This window comes from Terrapene carolina, unplaced genomic scaffold (assembly GCF_002925995.2).
Source record: "Terrapene carolina triunguis isolate 2854851 unplaced genomic scaffold, T_m_triunguis-2.0 Scaffold130, whole genome shotgun sequence".
NCBI classification, from domain to species: Eukaryota; Metazoa; Chordata; order Testudines; family Emydidae; genus Terrapene; species Terrapene triunguis.
The window spans coordinates 39,740,685-39,759,893 of record NW_020664481.1 but is presented as its reverse complement, the minus strand read 5'-3'; the positions used below and the strand labels follow the sequence as shown (position 1 = coordinate 39,759,893).

Sequence of the window (19,209 nt, the reverse complement as noted above, 5' to 3'; positions counted from 1 at the left end):
GTTACCTGCTCGGGAGGAGGGGGGGAACAGCCGGATCCAGGTGCTAGCGCGAGGTTTTTGCAGCGGGATGTATCAGGAAGTGGAAGTTTGGGGGCGCAGAGACAGTACAGAGGGGTGGAGCTGGGGTACAAACCTTGGCTGCCTGCCAGCGCCCAGAAGGCGGCTAAGTGCAGCAGGGGCAGGGGGCGGAGGCGCTCGGGCCGGGCACTCCCTAGATTTGCAGATGTTAAAAGTTTTTTTTCACATTTCCGCAGTGTCACGATTTCCGTTTCCCTCCTTTAAAAAAAAAAAAAAAAACCCAAGTCCCCAGGCGCTCAGCAGCAGCCCGCGCCGCCCAGGCGAGCCCCGCTCCGCTCCCGGCCATGGACCTGCCCGCTTCGGAAGATCCCGATGCCCAAGCGCCTCCGCCCGGCCTCCGCACGCTCCTGCCCTCCAGGGAGTTCCTCTGCTCCCGCAAAGGGCAGCTCCTGCTGGCCGAGTCGGTAAGGGCTCCGGGAGCCTCTTCCCCTCCGCGGCGTGGTAGGCACGGCACGGCACGGCACGGCCCGGGGTGGGAGGGACCCCAGCGGTTCTGCGGTGGCTCAGCGCGGGCCTGGAACGGCTTCCCCCCGGCTGCTCATTTAAACAATGGGAACTAACCCCCCCACCCACTCGCGGCTTCGGGCTCTCCCCCGCCCCGCCAGCTTCCATACTCCGTCCAGGGGGACAGCAAGCTGAGCTCCCTCCCCCCCGCAACCATGCAAAGTAGCTTAGTTCCTTGTCCAGTAGCACCAACAGCCTTGGCTCCAGCCCCCTAGCTCGCCCGAAAGAGCGCAGCAGATCGCGAGCCCCTAGGCTGGCAAAAAACTCACTCAAGGAAATAGGAACCAGCGGACAGGCCCATTTGAATGGGTCTAGTGGGGGGAGGAAGGGGCTCTGCTTGCAACCAGAGGACATGCCCGATTCCATTCTCCGCCCAGTGCAGCTCCCCACTAACTCCAGGGAGTGGCTTCAATGGATTTACTCCAGTGTAAACGAGAGCAGGATTTGACTCCGTATTTGGCTGTTTGTAAGTTAAGTAGGAGAAATTTCTCCCAGTAATATGCATGTCCTTTTGTTAGCAAAATGCACCCTAGGGATGACGCGCACACACTAAAGTGAAAACATAGCACACAATGCCAAAGCTAGGTACAATGGGCAACTCCAGGATTAGAAGTCTGAGGTACTGTGCCTGGGCACGATGGTGTTTCCACCTTCCCAATGTATTTCCTTTTGTAATTTTTCATTAACTTCTTGTGACTGTTTCATAAGCTTACACTGTTTACATGGTTTTGTGTGTGCACATTTATTTGGGAGTGATCCCTTTTTCAGTTTAAAAATCATCATTGATTTCTAGCTCATAGCATAACTTGTGGTGAAGTTCCATTTATTGCTAATAAATAAAGAAGTTTGCAGAGACAAGGCCAGATACCCATTTTATGCTAAGGGAAGGATGCATTTGGTCTCCTTTGCAGAGACACCATTTAGTCTGCTGCCAAATCAGCATGGGCATGTAGTGACTAAGAATGAGGTTATGGGATCCATTGAAAATACAAAGGTGTTTGTTCATTTTCCCAAAATTATACTGTAGTCTTTCTCTAGCTCAAGATTTGAGAGCTGTGTTGGGTCTGAATCTAGAACTTCAGGTTTCAGTACTGTCTATCTGACACTATACTTACTTATTTTTAAGTTTGACAGATGGAACAGCACCACATTAGTAAGGCAGGAAAAAAGCATGAAGATTGTTAATCATATACTCTCTTGCAATGAAAGAAATGAACATATTTGAATCTCCATTTTCAATCAGTTACTCTGGAAATAGCCAGAAATTTAAGCACCAAGCTCTTTCTGACTTTTTTCCTATTGAGTTTAGGTAAAAGCATCACACTTAAATAGATTTTTCTTCTTGCGGGGAAAAATACTGCTTTTTAATTTTTAGATAGAATAGGCCAAGAATGGGAACCTGTCTACCATCTTTCATGTCATCAGGAAAAAGGTGTTTATAAAGGAAACCCTCGTTCTATACTGACAGAGCACATCAGAAATGTGATGCTGGAATGAGTTATAATTCCCTTTTTTCACACACTCACAACTCACAAAACATTCACCTTTGGACCTGAAATATTCCATGCTTGGATCCCAATCCTGCACCCAGATGTGCAAGCAAAGAGCCCTGTGCTCACATGGAGTTCCACTGGCTTTAGGGAGACCCTTTGCATATGCAGGGGTCCATGTTAGCAGATCTCAAGGCAGGATGAGTTCCTTAGTTTTTGCCCAAAGGTAAATTGTTTTGGAAAGTGAGGAAAATTCTTTCAGCAGTTTTTGCATTGCAAGAGGATTAAAACACTACACTTCTCCAATTGTAAAAACATTATTCATTTTTTCTTCAAAACAGATGATCCTTTATATTTAAAATATTAATGTTAACTGGAGTTTTGAGAACTCAGCAGCAGGTGCTCAACCACTGAGGCACCCAAAATCAGTAGGCAATAAATACATAGATCACCGATGCATGTGAACTCACCCACTAGATCAGCTTAGGGGAAGGAAACTCATACAAGGAAAAGGAAGTTGGTTTGTAGAGCAGCAAGATGCAGCAGGACACCACGCTCTGGCTGTACTGTTTCCAGAAATCTCACACGGTGAATGAAAAGGGTAATAAGACAAATGGCTGACAGCATCTCTCGTTCCTGTGGGTTTATGGTCTCTGCCGCTGGGGTTAGCATGCTGTCTGGTATAGGGAAAACAGAGGCAGAGAGAGGCAAGAGATTTGGTTGGATAGGTGGAAAATGTCATTAGGAAATAGGGTTTGGTTTTGTAGCGTGTACCAGCTCCATTGATAATTCTCATCCCTTTACTTTCTTTAAAAATTCCAGGCAAAAACCTAACCTTAAGGCAACATTTCAGGATGAGCGATCAAGCATTTAAATTTGCTCCCTTGAGCATATGATTTAAAATATTCTCTCTATTTCATTATAAATTGTTACATAACACAATGTAAACTGGACTTTTCTATACCTCCTTACATGTAATGAATTGCAGTCTTGAGACAACATGGCTTTTATGTCTGCAAAAGACATGTGTAAGGCATATTGTTTCAGTCATGTGGCCAGATTCACCCTTCTTTGGGGGTTAGTTGGGTGAAGACAGCTTTAAATCCTATCAGTGAAGGCTGCAGCCTGAATTTACTAGCCACACTCCTTCCTAGCCAACCCACATTTTGGGCTGCATTGGCCCATGGGAGAGGGCAGGTTGCAGTAGCTATCCCTCCACTCCTGTTGGTCTTTGCCACCAAGGCTCTGTTCTTTGATCTATCCCGGCAGAAGCCAACAGACCCCCAAATTAATCTGTTCTGTGAATGATTATAGTTTTTATATGGCCAAGTTTAAGATGGTCCCATGCTTTCACATTTCAGATGAGGCCAGTTTGAAAATAGTTGAGAGATTGAGACCATCTGTCATGCAAGACAGCTCAGAAACTATGTTGCTACATTTAAGACAATCCTAACTTTGAGGCACCTGACACTATGTTGCTCCAGTTGTAAAATGATCTAAAAAAAAAGGATGAAAATGTTTCAGCTTGCTAGCTTTGGGTGTTCCAAGCTTCAAAATAATTGAATTGAATTCAAACATCTCAGACTTAAAAATCAAGCTGTCTCCAGAGTGTATGTGCTGTAATTTACTGGATACAAGGAGATAATAAAATCCCATCCCACATTACATTCTATATAGTATTAATTCACAAGTAATGTCAAATAGCACAAGGCCATAATTTATGGTGTACACACAAATGGGCAAAGTTAAGACTGAGCTTTCAGCCATAACTCTGCATTTCCTGTCCAGAGTGCTTGATCTCTCAGCCTCAGTATTCCATTCATATTAAGAGGGATTTCTGCATGGAATATGTAAATAAATTAACAAAGGTGGGATGTTTCAGAATAGGAGTTTGAATAAAATGAGACTCTCAGTGCTATTACTGAATAGTAGTGTCACATTGTTATTCAGTGGCTTGGTAAATTGCAGAAATCTATTCAGTTTGTGAGGATTCAAAGCCATGTAGTTACTAGCATGTCTCAGCGTAGACTAGAATTTCTCTGTTTAGTTATAGAGTGTATCCCGCGGCAGTGGGAGAGGAAGCGGCCGATGGCCAAGCTCGGCGGCTGCGGCTCTGGCGCCCAGGCCCGAACCCCCCGAGCCCGGGCCTGCTGCGGGGACCCAGCAGCGCGCACGCTGCACCCAGCCCCCGGCCAGTCGTGTCTGGGCTGCTGCCCAGCTGGTGCAATCCCGCGGTGGCCCCGGAGTGGGGGCAGCAGGCCCCAGCCCCCCCCCCATCCCGCTTGGGCCCCGCAGGGGAACGAACGGGGCTGGGCTGCCGATGCCCCCACTCCGGGGCCGCCGCGGGATTGCACCAGCTGGGCAGCAGCCCAGACGCGACTGGCCAGGGGCTGGGCGCAGCGTGGGCACTGCTGGGTCCCCGCAACAGGCCCGGGCGCCAGAGCCGCAGCCGCCGAGCTTGGCCATCGGCTGCTTCCTCCCCCCGCAGCAGTGGGAGCTGCAGCAGCGGCTGCTCCCGAGTCCCGCTGCCCAGGGGGGGAGAACAGCCGCCGCCTGGCCCCGCGGGCCGCCCCCTCCTCTCCCTACCGCCCGACTGAGTCCTGCCTGCACTGGGGTCAGGCCGGACTCTCACTCACCCCGGCCCCGCGCTTCCCCTGCGTCTCCCGGGCCTCCCTCCAGCGCTTGTGGAGGGAGGAGGAATGGTGAGCCTGGGGAAGAGGCGGGGATTCGGGGAGGGAGCCAATGGGGGTGGAGGGGGGGGCCCGCAAGCACTTCTGGGCTCTGAAGCATTTCCTTGTTTGTCCAGTGTCCCGACCGCACATCGGTCGGGATGCGGGACAAACAAGGAAATATCGGGACAGTCCCGATAAAATCGGGACGTCTGGTCACCCTAGTCTAGTACAGCATAATGGGCACACAAGTCTGCAGTTGCCATACATCCTGCTGTGTGTTACAAAGTGAATCACATCACTAGCAGTTTAGAGAGGACCATTGTGAGCTCTGCTCTGCTAGTGAGCTGCATGCTATTCATATTGAATGAAACAAATGCTCATCATGGCTATTTACATTCATTTTTTAATAAACAGGTTTAATTTCCACTCTTTGGCTGTAATTTCTCTGTCAGAGGCAGCAAAGTGGAACATACTTTAAGAGTTCCCAGCTTTGAGGAAATCCATTACTTCATTTAGCAGAAGTTAGGCCAGTGCTGAAGCTAATTACTGCCAGAAGATAATTACTATCCTAAATTTTATTCACATAATGAGTTTCCCCCCTGCTCTGTCTCTTTTGGTCTTATCTTCTTATTTTGATTCCACCTGGAATAACTGCATAGCCACTAAGAAGCAATAACGAGGTACATGAATTCAGATACATGAGTTTTGCCTTCTCCCCCGATCCTGCTCCCTCTTACTGCCTCTCCTCTCACCCTTCAATCAATCCCTTATTCTCTGTTTAATTATTTTAATAATCTTCCCCTTTTAATTGCTCCTTTTCCCCTGTTCCTGTTTGCTTTCCTTTTTCTCTATCCGTTATATTTTCCAGTATTTTAAAATCTTTCCTCTCTTTATCCATTCAGTTTTTCTGCAAACCATTGTCCCTTCCCTATTGAAGATTTTGGAATCTTTTCTAAGCTCTGTTTTGCCCCCCTCTATCCCCCATACACACACCCAAAAAAGACATGCCAGGAAATCATGTAACAGACAGCGCTGCTGCTGACTTCCCTACCATTGACCCAGACAAGATTCCTTCTCATCCATTCTGCTCCCCACTCCAAATATTTAAGTCAAACCTTCATGGTTGTCTTGGTCACTGCTTCTCTATTAAAATTAAGTGGTGCATCCAAACTCCTGTATGCCTGATGTCCCCCTCTGGGAGGCACTATAGATTTTTGTAGGAACACCGGACAAATACTCCGAATTGCCCCTTCACAAGTATGGTGGATGTTGCGACACAAAGGATGCAGAAAAGGTGATGTTTGTTTTTCTTGTCTGCTGTCTTTCTTCTCTCTTTTCAGTCTTCTTCTCTGAAGTGAGCCCTATAACTGAAACTTCCAGCTGAAAAGGTTGTGTAATCAGTGCCTCTTCTGGAGAAGACCCCTACAACTTTCTGTGACTCAGTAAATAGAAGATGACCTCTGCAGCTAAATCTCTGGGGACAGAACTTCATTTCTGTGTCAAATATGGTGGAGAATTAGTAACTGAGTACCATCAAGTCCACTCTATGTATTTGTTTCTCCCTTTGCATGAAGTGTGTAAACAAGATGAAATAGAGAAAATCAGAGCCACCGGTGTTTACCCGCTGACTAAAGGAGATCTTCCTTGACCATACTCAACAAGCAATGTGAATATGCACGGCAGCTCTTTCCCATGAAAAGGGAAGATAACGTGTTTGAACATTCAGGCTGGTGGATGGTGGCCAGTGAGCCTATGTATCACTGTGCAAAGCTCTAAACTATTGCCTGGCCCTCAGTATGATCCCTGATTAACTGCAGTGGAGGGTGTACTCAGTACAGAGAGGCGAGAAATGTCCTCACTCTGCTCGTGACCTTCATTAATAGCAGCATAATCCACTAACCTTTTAAATTATATTTTATACCTGTAACTGAATGACATAACTCTAAGAGGTAGGAATTATTACTGATAACAACTTAGGAGCCTCAGGCACATAAGATTAAGAAAGTTTCACATAGAAGAAAAATACCTTTCGGAATGCAATAATAAAAAATAAAATTAGGCTCCTTAATGAAGAGACTGCTATTTAATATTAACTGTTTAGCCTGTTCCCTTATGATGGGACCCTTTTTACAACAGGATATTGTTGTTGTTGCGGTCCTGTCTATGGACTGTTATGCTAGAATTGTCAGCACACAAGTACTCCCACACAGTGGAAGGGGCAGCAACCTGGCTAAACTCCCAACAGCAATTTTAGGGGCAATAAGCGTTCTAAGTGATCTCAGTGCTAATAAGGAGTGATCCCAGAAGTCAATCTTGTATTTTGGGGGTTATCATGACTCCCGCTATGCAGAATACGTCTTCTCTATGAAAATGTTCTACCTTTGCTTGCTCTGATTAAAGACAATTTGAATAACTTTCAGGAGCAGTTGAGCTTTCAATGGTTGAATGTCTTAGAACAGGGACTTGTGAACTCTTCTCTGGCTAGAACAAACACCCTTTCTCTATTTTTAGCATAGAAATAGAAAACAGAAATTTTTAGAAAAATTGACCGGTTACGACTCCTTGGCCCCACTCCCAAAGCAATGGTTAAAGATGGGACTTCAGAGAAGGGCTGAGTATTACATAAGGTGTCTAACTATGAAACATTCAGGTACAAAAATCACAGGCATCTCAATATACTCAGTGGCATTACAACAAAACATACTGGCTTTTGCAAAATGAGATCAGGTTGTGGCCAGGATAAAAGTCAGTCCCTGAATTTTATTATCCTTTTGGATAGGTAAGACAAGCCAAGTAAGAGTGAAGCAGATAGAAAAGCCCCATTTGCATTTGCAAACATTGTCAGCAAATAAAAAAAGGGTTAGATTACAATGGTTTCCATTTCCCTTCTGCTTTCTTCTGAACTTCTCTCTGTCTCTTTCTCATTAAAGTCCCCAGCTATGTGCACTGGAAGTTAATATGAGTCTTTCCATTGATTTCAATGGCCGTTGGATCAGGCCCATATCCATTATAACCACTTCCTTAATATGACAGTGGAGCACAGCACAGTGGGGGCCTATTTATCATGAAAGAACTAGCATCTCTCCCCAGTTGGGGGAGGCTTTAACGTTGCTCAGAGAACTATTACATAATCCTATAATTTGTGCCAAATTTTGCTTCTTACAGCTAATTAAGTGGGTCACTTTAACCCAGATGAATACATTTTCTATAGTCATAAACTATTAGAGAATTACCCTCAGGCATGTTAGCACAAATATAGGACCGTTTTTTCTGCCAAAGCACACACACTGCTCTCTTTTCCCCTCCGTGAGTTTGGACTATGGATCATTGTAAGGCTTCTACTATGACGTTATTTGTTAGGACTGTCCTGGTTGGAATCTAAAGAACAAAGCTTTCTGTTAAAAGTTGGAAGCCAAGAGTTTGTTCCTATATTATAAGCAATTGTACTGGCTGATGTTAAAACTGGTAAAACCATCACCTACCTCAGTGGAAAGAATTATTTATAGTATCTACTGGGAGTGTGGTGGTGATGGTGCTAATATTATCAAATGTAATAATTTTACAGGGCTGTAGAGTTCACAGAATTCAAATCTCTGTCAGACCCAACATTTACATCACTAAAAACAAGAGACAAGTAGCATTTCACATTCCATTAGTAATACCGACAAAATTCTTCAAGTTATAAAACACTGAATAACTCAGAGTCCACACAGCAGTTACTTTTTTTAAAAGCCTGTTCTTTCCTGCTTTGCTTGACACTTTTGCTGGAGTCCCGAGATGCTGGGAAAACCCCATCTGACGATCTTTTTCTGTTTTGAAGTTCCCACATCAAGAGAATATAATTAGCATCAACAGAAATCTGAAGATAGAATGAGGCCAACATAGGAAAAGTGCATCTATATGGTTATTTCAAAACAAAATTCCTAGTGGATTTTGCCAGCATAAGGCAGACAATGTTGGTGATTTCATATACGCCTCTACCCCGATATAACACGACCCGATATAACACGACCCGATATAACACGAATTTGGATATAACACGGTAAAGCAGCGCTCCGGGGTGGAGGTGGGGGGCTGTGCACTCTGGCGGATCAAAGCAAGTTCGATATAACGTGGTTTCACCTATAATGCGGTAAGATTTTTTGGCTCCCGAGGACAGCGTTATATCAGGGTAGAGGTGTATTAATAGAATTTAAAGCTAGGAGGGATCATTAGATAATCTAATCCAACTTCCTGTATATCACAGGCAATTACGTTTCACCCAGTTACCCTTGTATTGAGCCCAATAACTTATGTTTGACTTGGATTTCAATCCAAGCACATACTGCCACTGTGTCTCACACACACACACACACACACACACACACACACACACACACACACTAGTTTTGTGCCTGAAGGTTCAGAATCTCTGCTGATATTTGCAAAGTTCTCACTGAACACAAGCTCTCTCTCTGTATATTCCTCATTTTATTCCTATGACTTCGTATCCTTGACTCTGTGGATTTTAAAGTACACTCTACTTCATTTGCCTCAAAGTGGGTTGCTATTTGCCTTAACTGTTGCCAAAAGGTTGATCTTAAGAGAATGCAAAGGCAACTCTATATGTTGAATCCACCTGAATTAGCTCATGCCTTTGATGAAGAAACTCTGCTCTGCTGGCGGGAATGACAAATGTGCACAGTAAAATCTGGTGTCAATATGCTAAATGAATGGAGTCTGGTATAGAAGCTCTCTGTTATTTTCCTCCATTTTTATGAACCACTCACCTCTGAATTAGGACTTTTTGCTTTTTCTTCTACGTTCGTTATAGTGTAATTCAGTTCTTAAATTGTGCTTAATACTTTTTGATAAGCCTAAGCTATGAAGTACAGTTTGGGTCTAACTCTTCCATTATTTGGATTGGGAGGGCCCATCTTTTCTGCACCTATTTATTCTTGTTTTGTTTGTCCTCATGCCCATACCTGCACCTTTCCCCATCCCCTCTGCCCTGCCTTCAGCCAGAAAAAGGACAGGAGATTTTAAAGAAGAGCGGTGAGAACTAATACTTCTCAGATTCTCAATATTATGGACCTTCCAACCAACTCCAAGCGAAACAGTGGGTCCATGTTATGTCCAGCAAATGCAAGTGCAGCAGATATGCTTATAACACAAAGTTATGGGACTTTCTATTTCCTAGCCAGAGATCAGCGGCCAGACTTATCTTGGAGGAGAAGGGGGGTAGGGGAACGAAATCAGCACTTTTCAATTTGTACTTCTACAGGATACATCATTTCTCATATTCCTCTGCACCCTCCCCTAATCCGCAACAAAGACTTCGTCCTTCACTATCAAATGTGCACCCCTAACTTGAGTCACAAGAATCATCCACCACCTACGAACAGTATCAGTTTCTTATAACAGGTTCCTAAGATGAAACAAGAACAATGTCATATACATATTTACCTACATCTTCCTAGGAATTTCATACCACCCCTCCCAGTCTACCACCACAATTCTAACACTCCAAGACAAGGTATGTTCCATCAGAAACTGCCATCTTCCAGGCCCCAGAAACTATTATTCCTTCCATAAAAATCTCAGCACTCACTTGTCTATACTCATTAGGATCAGAGTAAGGTTGCACATTTGTGACAAAAGAAGCCTACAAGTAGAGGGTGGTGGATGGGAGTAGGAGAGTATCAGAAGTGACATATTCCGGGAGAGAAGGAACATAACTGGGGATATCCCAGGGATTATTTTAGGGATTGCATAGTTAGTCATTGAATTTAGCAACCTTAATTCTAAATTAACCTTTGTGTGAAGCCTCCAAATCTTCCTCTACGACGACCTCAGTGCTAGCTGGAGTTAGAAGCTCTACTTGTGTCCCCCGCCCAACTTGGTTCTGTGTTCCTCATTAATCTTTACTATAGCACCCACCTCAATCTTTCATATTCACTGCTTAACGTGGGCATGTGAAGGGAAGGGGCAGTTACAAGTGGTCACACACCTGGCCAAAAAAAAAAAAAAAAAAAAAATCAAGCTAGGTCGTTGAGTGGTGTACCTTACGCACTGTCTTACGTGAGGTATTGTTCCCAGATGATGACAGATCCCTCACTTTTTTCAGACCACTTTAAGCACCGATTGTATCTCATTATAAATAACAAACATACCAAAAAAGCCAGCAGCTGAAACAGGGAATGAGATTACTAACAGTGTCTTCCATGGTATTCTGGAGGATGAGCTGAGTCCGTTAGATACATGAGAATCAAATGGAATATTATACACAGAGCATGAGGTTGAGCCATCACACGGCAGAACTGGATACAGGAGTAAGCCATAAGTATTACACACCAAATCATCCACTCCTTTATAAATCTGAACAAACCTATCTGATATTAAATGCATGGGATGATTTATTGCTCTCAATTATTACGTTCCCTCTACATCTGGTCACAGATGGAACAATCTAATAAGGTACTTAGAGATCAGTATGAAGGTTGGTTAGTTTAATAAATTAGTAAATAATCTCAACAAGATTAAACTGCTTAGCACTCTCTCAACCTAATGTGCTTTTCAGGTATAAGTATTTGAGGGCACTGAATGACCTCTCACAGAAGCAATTAGTGACTTAGGCCTGGTCCACACTAACCGCCCACTTCGAACTAAGATACGCAACTTCAGCTACGTTAATAACGTAGCTGAAGTCGAAGTACCTTAGTTCAAACTTACCGCGGGTCCAGACGCGGCAGGCAGGCTCCCCCGTCGACTCCGCGTACTCCTCTCGTGAAGCAGGAGTACCGGCGTCGACGGCGAGCACTTCCGGGATCAATCCGGGATCGATTTATCGCGTCTAGACAAGATGCGATAAATCGATCCCAGAAGATCGATTGCTTACCGCCGAACCCGGAGGTAAGTATAGACGTACCCTTATATGGCAAATGTAACACTTCTTAATTGATGTACAACTGGGTGCAGGGAATATGTTGTAGCTGCAGACAGCCAAACCAATAGATCTGAAATTCAATGAGGCAAATGCATTGACCCAGGGCCGGCTCCAGGTTTTTTGCCGCCCCAAGCAAAAAAAAGAAAAAAAAAAAAAAGGGCCCCAGAGCCCCCCCCCCAAAAAAAAAAAAAAAAAAAAGGCCCTTTGAAAAGTGCCGCCCGCAAAGGGCCGGAATGCTGCCCCCTTGAAAAGGGCCACCCCAAGCACATGCTTGGAACGCTGGTGCCTAGAGCTGGCCCTGCATTGTCCCCTCCAATCTAAACACTTTCTGTTTTCAAGAAGCAGTGTCTCCTTTTCAGAAAGGGCCATCTTAACAAACAAACATGTACGCCCCTCACTTCTCTGACACTAGAGATGGGCTTGAAAAACTCCACATTTAGGAGGGGGAATTTGAACTCATATTCTGATTTGACTTTTGTGGCTTGCCTATCGCTGTAATGATCTAGAAACATCACTGACCTTTGTTGGGTTCAATATTTGGCTCTGTAAAGGAAGTCTGGACCCATCTGTATCAGACACCTGCAAATGCAGAAATTCTAAGCATAATTGGATAGAATCATGTTCCAAGGCATAATCACACTTCTGAGATTAAATGAACATTTCAAGAGTGCATTCCAATTAGATTTCCATTCAAAAAGCAGCCCCTTGTGCCCATACATTTTTATGTTTGACTAATAAATAATAAACTGCCATTTAATTAAAACAAGACAGCTGTGGAGTAGTTTCTTCAGAGATAGACGACACTCAAACACAGCACAGACCTGTAACCCAGAACCAGAACCTAGCGCACAACATTTGTGAACTTTACTGATATCCTATTTTCCAGCTAGTGAATAAAATAATAATGAAGAAGGAGCACATTTGCTTCATTCTGTTTGAAAAGGAAGCTAGTGAAATACCAGTGATAATACCACCTATGACTATCTGAGTAGCAAATCTAAAATTTTGCATTTGGGAATGGTTCAGAAGAGGTGTGGCTTGCTGGGCAACTCAGTATGTAAATGTTGTGGCTTGGCATGCAAATAATATATTTTTTTAATGACTATGCTAGAGATTTTTGTTATTAGATTTTGAAACCCACAAGTCAATTTGATCCAGAGAGAAGCCAGCAGTGCCACTCACCTCTAAATGGTGCCATCTTGGAATTCTGGGAGTGGAGCCTGGGCGTGCTGCTGCTTTATTGGCTTCCCATCAGTGCAGAAATGTTGCAGCTTCCCATTGAGTTGCATTAAACAATTGCCAAATATTGCTTTATACTTGGTTTGCTTGTTATGGCAGGTATGTCCTCTTCTTGTGGTTGGCCAGAGCAGGCTGAGAGAGAGAGAGAGAGAGAGAGGGAATGAATGTTAGTTTGGGGGGGAGGGGAGATTGTTTTAATGGTTTTAATTAACACACATCCTATGGGGGGAAATTAAAGGCGGAGAGGCTGACTGGCTACAGCTAAAGACAGACAGAGCCAGAGGCCCATAAAGATGGTCTCCAACCCTTAGACAAGTATGTCAGGCTAGAACTTCTCAAAACAAACTAGGGGGTTGGGCAGGGAGTTATTTCTCAAAATGGGTGATTTACTTCATTTTTCACATGTAAAGGTAAATAAAATTTAATTTTTAAAAGTATATACTAGACTCCATCTGTCCTCTGTCCTTCCTCCCCCTCACTGAAGTAAGAGTGTATAACCCATCTGTAAAACTAAAATGACAGATACTTTACTTACCCTCACAGGTGTGTCGTATTCGCGGCAGTCCAGTCCAACATTCTTTATATCTATTTTGGGGCTGCAATTGAGGTTGTGCTGTATTTTTTTTAGTCACACCTCCATTGTAGAGCTTTTCTTTTTGAGCCATACTATAGCAATGCCTTTCCTTGCAGCTAGAGCATTGCTGAGAAAGTATCCATTTCTGTTGTTTTGGAGGTTTAAGGCAGAGTGGGATAAATACCCTTATACAACACACATAGTAGGTTCATTTTATGTGAACCACCACCATCTCCTTCCTGAGAAAAATCTTATTCAAGTCTGTTTTTACCAAAGCAAAGCAGTCAGTACTGGAAGAAAAACAAGAACCTTTGACTCACGGGAACCTTTGAACATTAGCAACTGTCAAAGGTTGTTTGTTTGTTTTTTAGCATCAACAACAGAAGAAATTATATATTTTTTCTTTTAATTTTACTGACAAGACTAATACCTCTGGGCTATATGAGCAATGACTTGGATTTCAAATGGGAACTGCTTTGCCATGATTGAAATCTTAGAATTTATAAATTCATTTTCCAACTTGATCACTTAATTATGTTCCCAGAATCGTTTACAAATCAGGGCCAAATGATAGGTGTAAATCTGGAGTGGCTCCCCAGAAGCCAACTTCAGATCCATTGGAATGGATGGAGTTATTTTAAATTTACACAATTCTAAGCAAGAGGAGCATGTAGAAAGTAGCATTTGCCATCAGTCACTGGATTGACTGAAATATGCACAAGAAATCTCTCTTCAAAGCCTCTCAGAACTGCCCTGGACTCTGTCTCTGTTGTACCATGTGAATAATAAGCTATGTTTTCCCTTGTACTCTAGGTGCTGTCATTTATCACCTTTATCTGTTATATTGCATCTTCAGCTGCATCTTTCATGATGGCACCACTCATAGAATTTCTGCTGGCACTGTTTCTTTTCTTTGCATACTCCTCTAAGCTTAATGAGAAGTTTAAAGGAATCTACTGGCCTTTGTCGGTAAGTGGGATGTGAAATTCACACACAACTTCAATTGTACAGTATGAAAGTAGATGATAAAAGGGATAGAGCTGCATTTTACACTAATTGCTAACAACTTGACCTTTATTATTAATAAATTCTTTCTAGTGCCTTTCATCCCACAGGACCCAAAGTCATGTTACAAACGGCAATAGATTATACACTATAACTTTGTAGCTACCATTTTTTATGTGAGGTAACATTGTAGTTGGAGCCCAGGCCTAGGGCCTACTGACTCTGCAGTTGACTTGCTGTGTAACTTTAAGGTTGTATTCTCAAAAGCACCCAGCCTCGGCCTAACTGAGCTTTGGGCCAGCACGAGGCACTTTTGAAAAATTCAATCCTTAATCTCTGTGCCTTAGTTTCCCCATTTTGTGATGTGAGAGTAAAAATATCACCTTGCTAACGTGCTCTGAGATTCTCAGTTGGAATGTGCTATATAAGTGCAGTCAGAGTAGCAGTTGCCCGGACAACACAGGACTAATGTATTTGTTGTGTGATGGCGGGAGGAGCTCTCTGACCCTTCTGGCAGTTGATACCCAATTTGTATGAAGAAAATCACCTTTAAACTGAAAAGCAGTGTATGTGATCTATAGGAAGCCTGCAGAAAGAGTTGCAGGTTATTACTCACACTGACCACTGGATGGCTCTGTTGCTCCAAACACTCTCACTACAGGGAACATTTATCTAGCAGGACAATTTATTTTTGCTTAGGAAAAAATCCCAACCTAGTTCAGTTTGGATTCCTTATTAGTGCAATGTAGGGATAGTTGGTCTTAATGAGTTTTGAGTTAAATATTGGTAGAGTCTTCGGTGGATAAAACTGTAGCAGTAACTTCATCCTCTCAGGGACAGTGTACACGCTTTTAGAGCTTGTGCTCTCAGTTCCAATCTCAAGAGCCCTCTCTCCCCGCCCCTTTTCAAATAAATGCTTGTCTTTTACTGTTTTATAGCACCCTTTACAAAACCATCTAAAAAAAATCAATTGCATATTTATTATGTCCATTACGGTAATGTGTACCAACCTCAGAATTCAGATTGCTGACCACTATTTGACCTCAAAGGAATTCAATTTCCTTGAGGATTTGTGTCTTATGACAACATCTGAGTTGTCCATCTGTTCAGAAAAGACAAAAGATGTGAATAGAGGTCAAGATATCAGTCCCCGCATCTCACAACGTTTACACGTGTATTAGCAAATCATTGTTTTTATTTGACGTACTATTTAGAGATGCCATTTCCACTGCACATTACAAACATTGATATGACATGTTCCCTGCCCCCAAAGAGCCTACAATGTCAACCATATACACAGCACATTTTACCTAGAAGAATGAAAGATTTCATCTCCCTCCATCACTTCCTTGGTAGCTTGGATACTCTACATTTCATAGACTGAACAGAATTCTCTCTCAACCTTTCATCCTTTACTTGTCAGTACACATTTAGTATAAACTATAGCTTAAGCGCTAGGCAAACATTTCTGATCAGGTACTGAAGATAATGTTTTCATTTATACAGTGGGAAATATTTAAGTACATTGTTGTGCGCTTGCTGTGCCACTCAGTCTCCTGGCTGGTACAACTGTTGCCTGGGGAGAAAATAATCACATTGATTTGGATACAGTTTCTTGTAATGTAATTAGATTCTCAGCTGTATAATTTATTCTTATTACCATCTAAGGAAATCACTGCGTACAAGATAGAACCAGCGGAATGGAGGCACTAGAAATATTTACAAGTGGAATAGGTAATCCAGTGCATGGCCCAGCCTATACGCTATGTGCTCTTGTCCTTTGGCCATCTAGTTGGTGTCTCAAGTGGCAGGGCTTTCATAATTTCCAGTAGAGGCTATCGGCAGTCTAAATTGATTCCAGTTGGAAAGCTTCTGTTAATCATTTCTAGCTGTCAAACAATCATGTTCCATGCACAGTCATTGACGACAAAGCACCAACTTCTGATCTCAGGAACAGTAGCATAAATCCAAAGTAATGCCTCTGTTCCTAAGTGAACTCAGTGGAAAGATATCCTTCTCGATCCAGTGTAAGGTTTGCATTGATTTCCGTGGGCTAGCTTTGGATTTGTAATGTCACTGAGATCAGATTCTAGCTACTGGAGTCAGGATCCCAGGCACATTAAAAAACTTTTTTTTTTTAATTTTGATTTCTCAGATATATCAAGAAAATAGCAGGTCTACATGCAGATAATAAAATAGTTATAACTATATAATCTTGAAATTCTGATGACAAAAATATTTTTAAAGTCCTCATTTTAAAAGGAATTGTAATAGGACTTTGATGTGTTACAATAATTTGACTATTTAAATCAGCACTGCATTGTGTTATACAGGATTTCTTGCGCTGTGTCACTGCCGCCATTATATATTTTGCCATCTCAATCGCTGCAGTCTCAAAATATTCTGATGGAGCATCCAAAGCAGCTGGAGTAAGTACTAAAAGGAGAAAAGCGATTTCCACTTCTGCATCTTGGTGAACTGTACTTCAATATATTTCAGAAATAGCCTCATCTTGGTCTCATTGAAATCCATGGAAGTTTTGCCATTGAATTAATTTAGGCCAGGATTCGGCCCAAAGAGAGGAAAAGCGATTTATTGTTTAGAACAAGGAACTGGGAATCAGGGGATCTGGGATCTGTTCCTGATGTTGCCACTCACTCATTGTGTGACCTCGCTTACTCTTGCCTCTGTTTCCCCATCTGTAAAATGAAGTTAGTAATACCCATTTCTGTAAAAAGCACTGAGATCCTTGGATGAAAAGCCCTATATAGTGTCCAAGGGTTGTAATTCTATTTAATAAAATATGATCCATGATGCAAATATTTTCAGACTTGTGTCTTTGCTGCCTGTTTTTGCACCGAGCAGCTGAGACAAAAGCAATGGCATTTTCCCCTTTAAACACCATGTCACCAGCACATGGACTGTGAAGTGCTTTTCCTAGGGAGATCACAGTCAGCATTTTGTGCTCAGAACCAAGACACACTCTCTTTCCATTTGTAACTTGAAGCCAAAAAGATATAAATATTTTATGCAACATAAATAATATAAATCAAATTTGCATAATATTTTAAAAGATATCTTGGATTCTTCCCTCCCTGTCAGCCAGACACCTTAACCAAATCATTGGAAAGTAAATACAATTTCATAATAAGGATTTGATTTTCAATCTACCTTTGTCACTATTTTTATGCATGGGAGGTATCATATATGCTAGATTCTTAGCTTGCTTAGCTACAAAGGCCTCCTTATTTTTTTCAGCCTCCTTGTCCTGTTAATCTAAACAGGCAGCTCCAGACACTGCACCCAGCACAGCTCATTCAACAGCAGATGAGTAGTCTGGCAGAAGGCCTTGCAAAATGGCAAAAACTATGGGGACTGGAAAGGATCTTGATCTCCCAGATGGGAATTCCTTCAATACAAAGGGGTTTCCAGAGTCATGCTGGGTCCCGTGGGACACCTTTTGTCTCTCCAGAGATAGGGGCATGCCAGGTGCTCAATGGTGCATGTGGCTAGAGCATTCTGGCTGTTCTGAACTATGGAATGACCCAGAGGTGACCGGGGGAAGCCTCCTTTTAGATCTTCCTCACAAGTTGTTAGGCCCTCAAATACGCTCCTAAGCCACCTTTGCCTCACCACCACCCTCCAGTTGCCCCATGTTTCCGCAACAATTTGCCTATTGTTAGTTAAGATTAGCCCATTTTTGTCCTTGATGGTTGACATGAACTGCTGATGAAGAGACTATCCTTCTGTTGTATAGGTATTTGGCTTTATAGCCACAATAGTGTTTGCTGTTGATTTCTACATTACCTTTAATGACCTGGTCACGTTTCTCAAACAAGGCGGTTCCGAAAATGCCACTGAAGCACAAAAGTCAGAAGGTAGGTAAATGCCTCCCTTATGTTTTACAAGTGATCAAGCAAAACCTCTAGCTCTTATTTGACAGATATGTGAGAGTTCCCAGCATTAACTAGTCTACACAGACTCTGTTCATGGTGACCCAGAACTTGTGTGTGTTAACTATTCTATGGTACAAAGCCATTGCAGTCAATAACATAGTAACTAAGGCTTATTGATTTGAGAAAGTTAAATCGCCACCTTGTTTTAAGAAAAAATGCATTCCCCTGTGTTTTGTCTAGTCAAATTTTAAATGTGTCCACTGATGATGCTTCCTCTGGGAGACTATTCCATAGACTAATAGATCTGACTGCCACGGAGTTATTTCCTTGCACCAAAAGGACTGTTTTAATAGCTAATACCCGTTAGCCTTAAAGATTTTCATGCCATGCATTCCCATGGGCTTTCTAATTCTTTGCCTTCAACTAAACTCACGTACTGTATTGACAATATGAATAGAAGCCGAGCCATCTAGGAAGACAAGGGACTACCATAAAAGCAAGAAATGGGTACTCTCGTTGGCAAAATACAAGGCCTATAAAAGACAGGGCAAATTTTATAGAAGGTCTTTAATCGAACTCACGTCTTTTGTGAAGGCTTCCTTTTCGCAGTGACCTTGCCAATGATATCTCCACAACTTCTTTCACTTGAACTGTTGTCCTTTGTATTGTATTGGTCTGAGACTAACTCCTGGGCAGGACTTTGAAGCACCACAATCATTTGCAATGGTATGGAAATAAAAGCTGTAATTAAAGAAATCCTCATAAGACCCTATTTTCTTTGAAGCAGCCACCTAAAATAGAACAAGTTGGGGGGGGGGGGGGGGGG

At 42.8% G+C, this 19,209-nt stretch overlaps 1 protein-coding gene across 1 annotated transcript in view; it reads left to right on the top strand.

Annotated features, from left to right (window-relative positions):
- Nucleotides 1-278: 278 nt before the first annotated feature.
- CMTM3 (CKLF like MARVEL transmembrane domain containing 3) overlaps nucleotides 279-19,209 on the top strand; it is a 21,077-nt gene continuing 2,146 nt past the window's right edge. Inside the window, exons 1-4 of the mRNA XM_024195863.3 lie at nucleotides 279-482; nucleotides 14,296-14,451; nucleotides 16,821-16,916; nucleotides 18,245-18,365. Of these exons, the coding sequence (XP_024051631.1) occupies nucleotides 363-482; nucleotides 14,296-14,451; nucleotides 16,821-16,916; nucleotides 18,245-18,365 (493 nt within the window). The 5' untranslated portion in view covers nucleotides 279-362. The remainder of the gene's footprint in view (nucleotides 483-14,295; nucleotides 14,452-16,820; nucleotides 16,917-18,244; nucleotides 18,366-19,209) is intronic.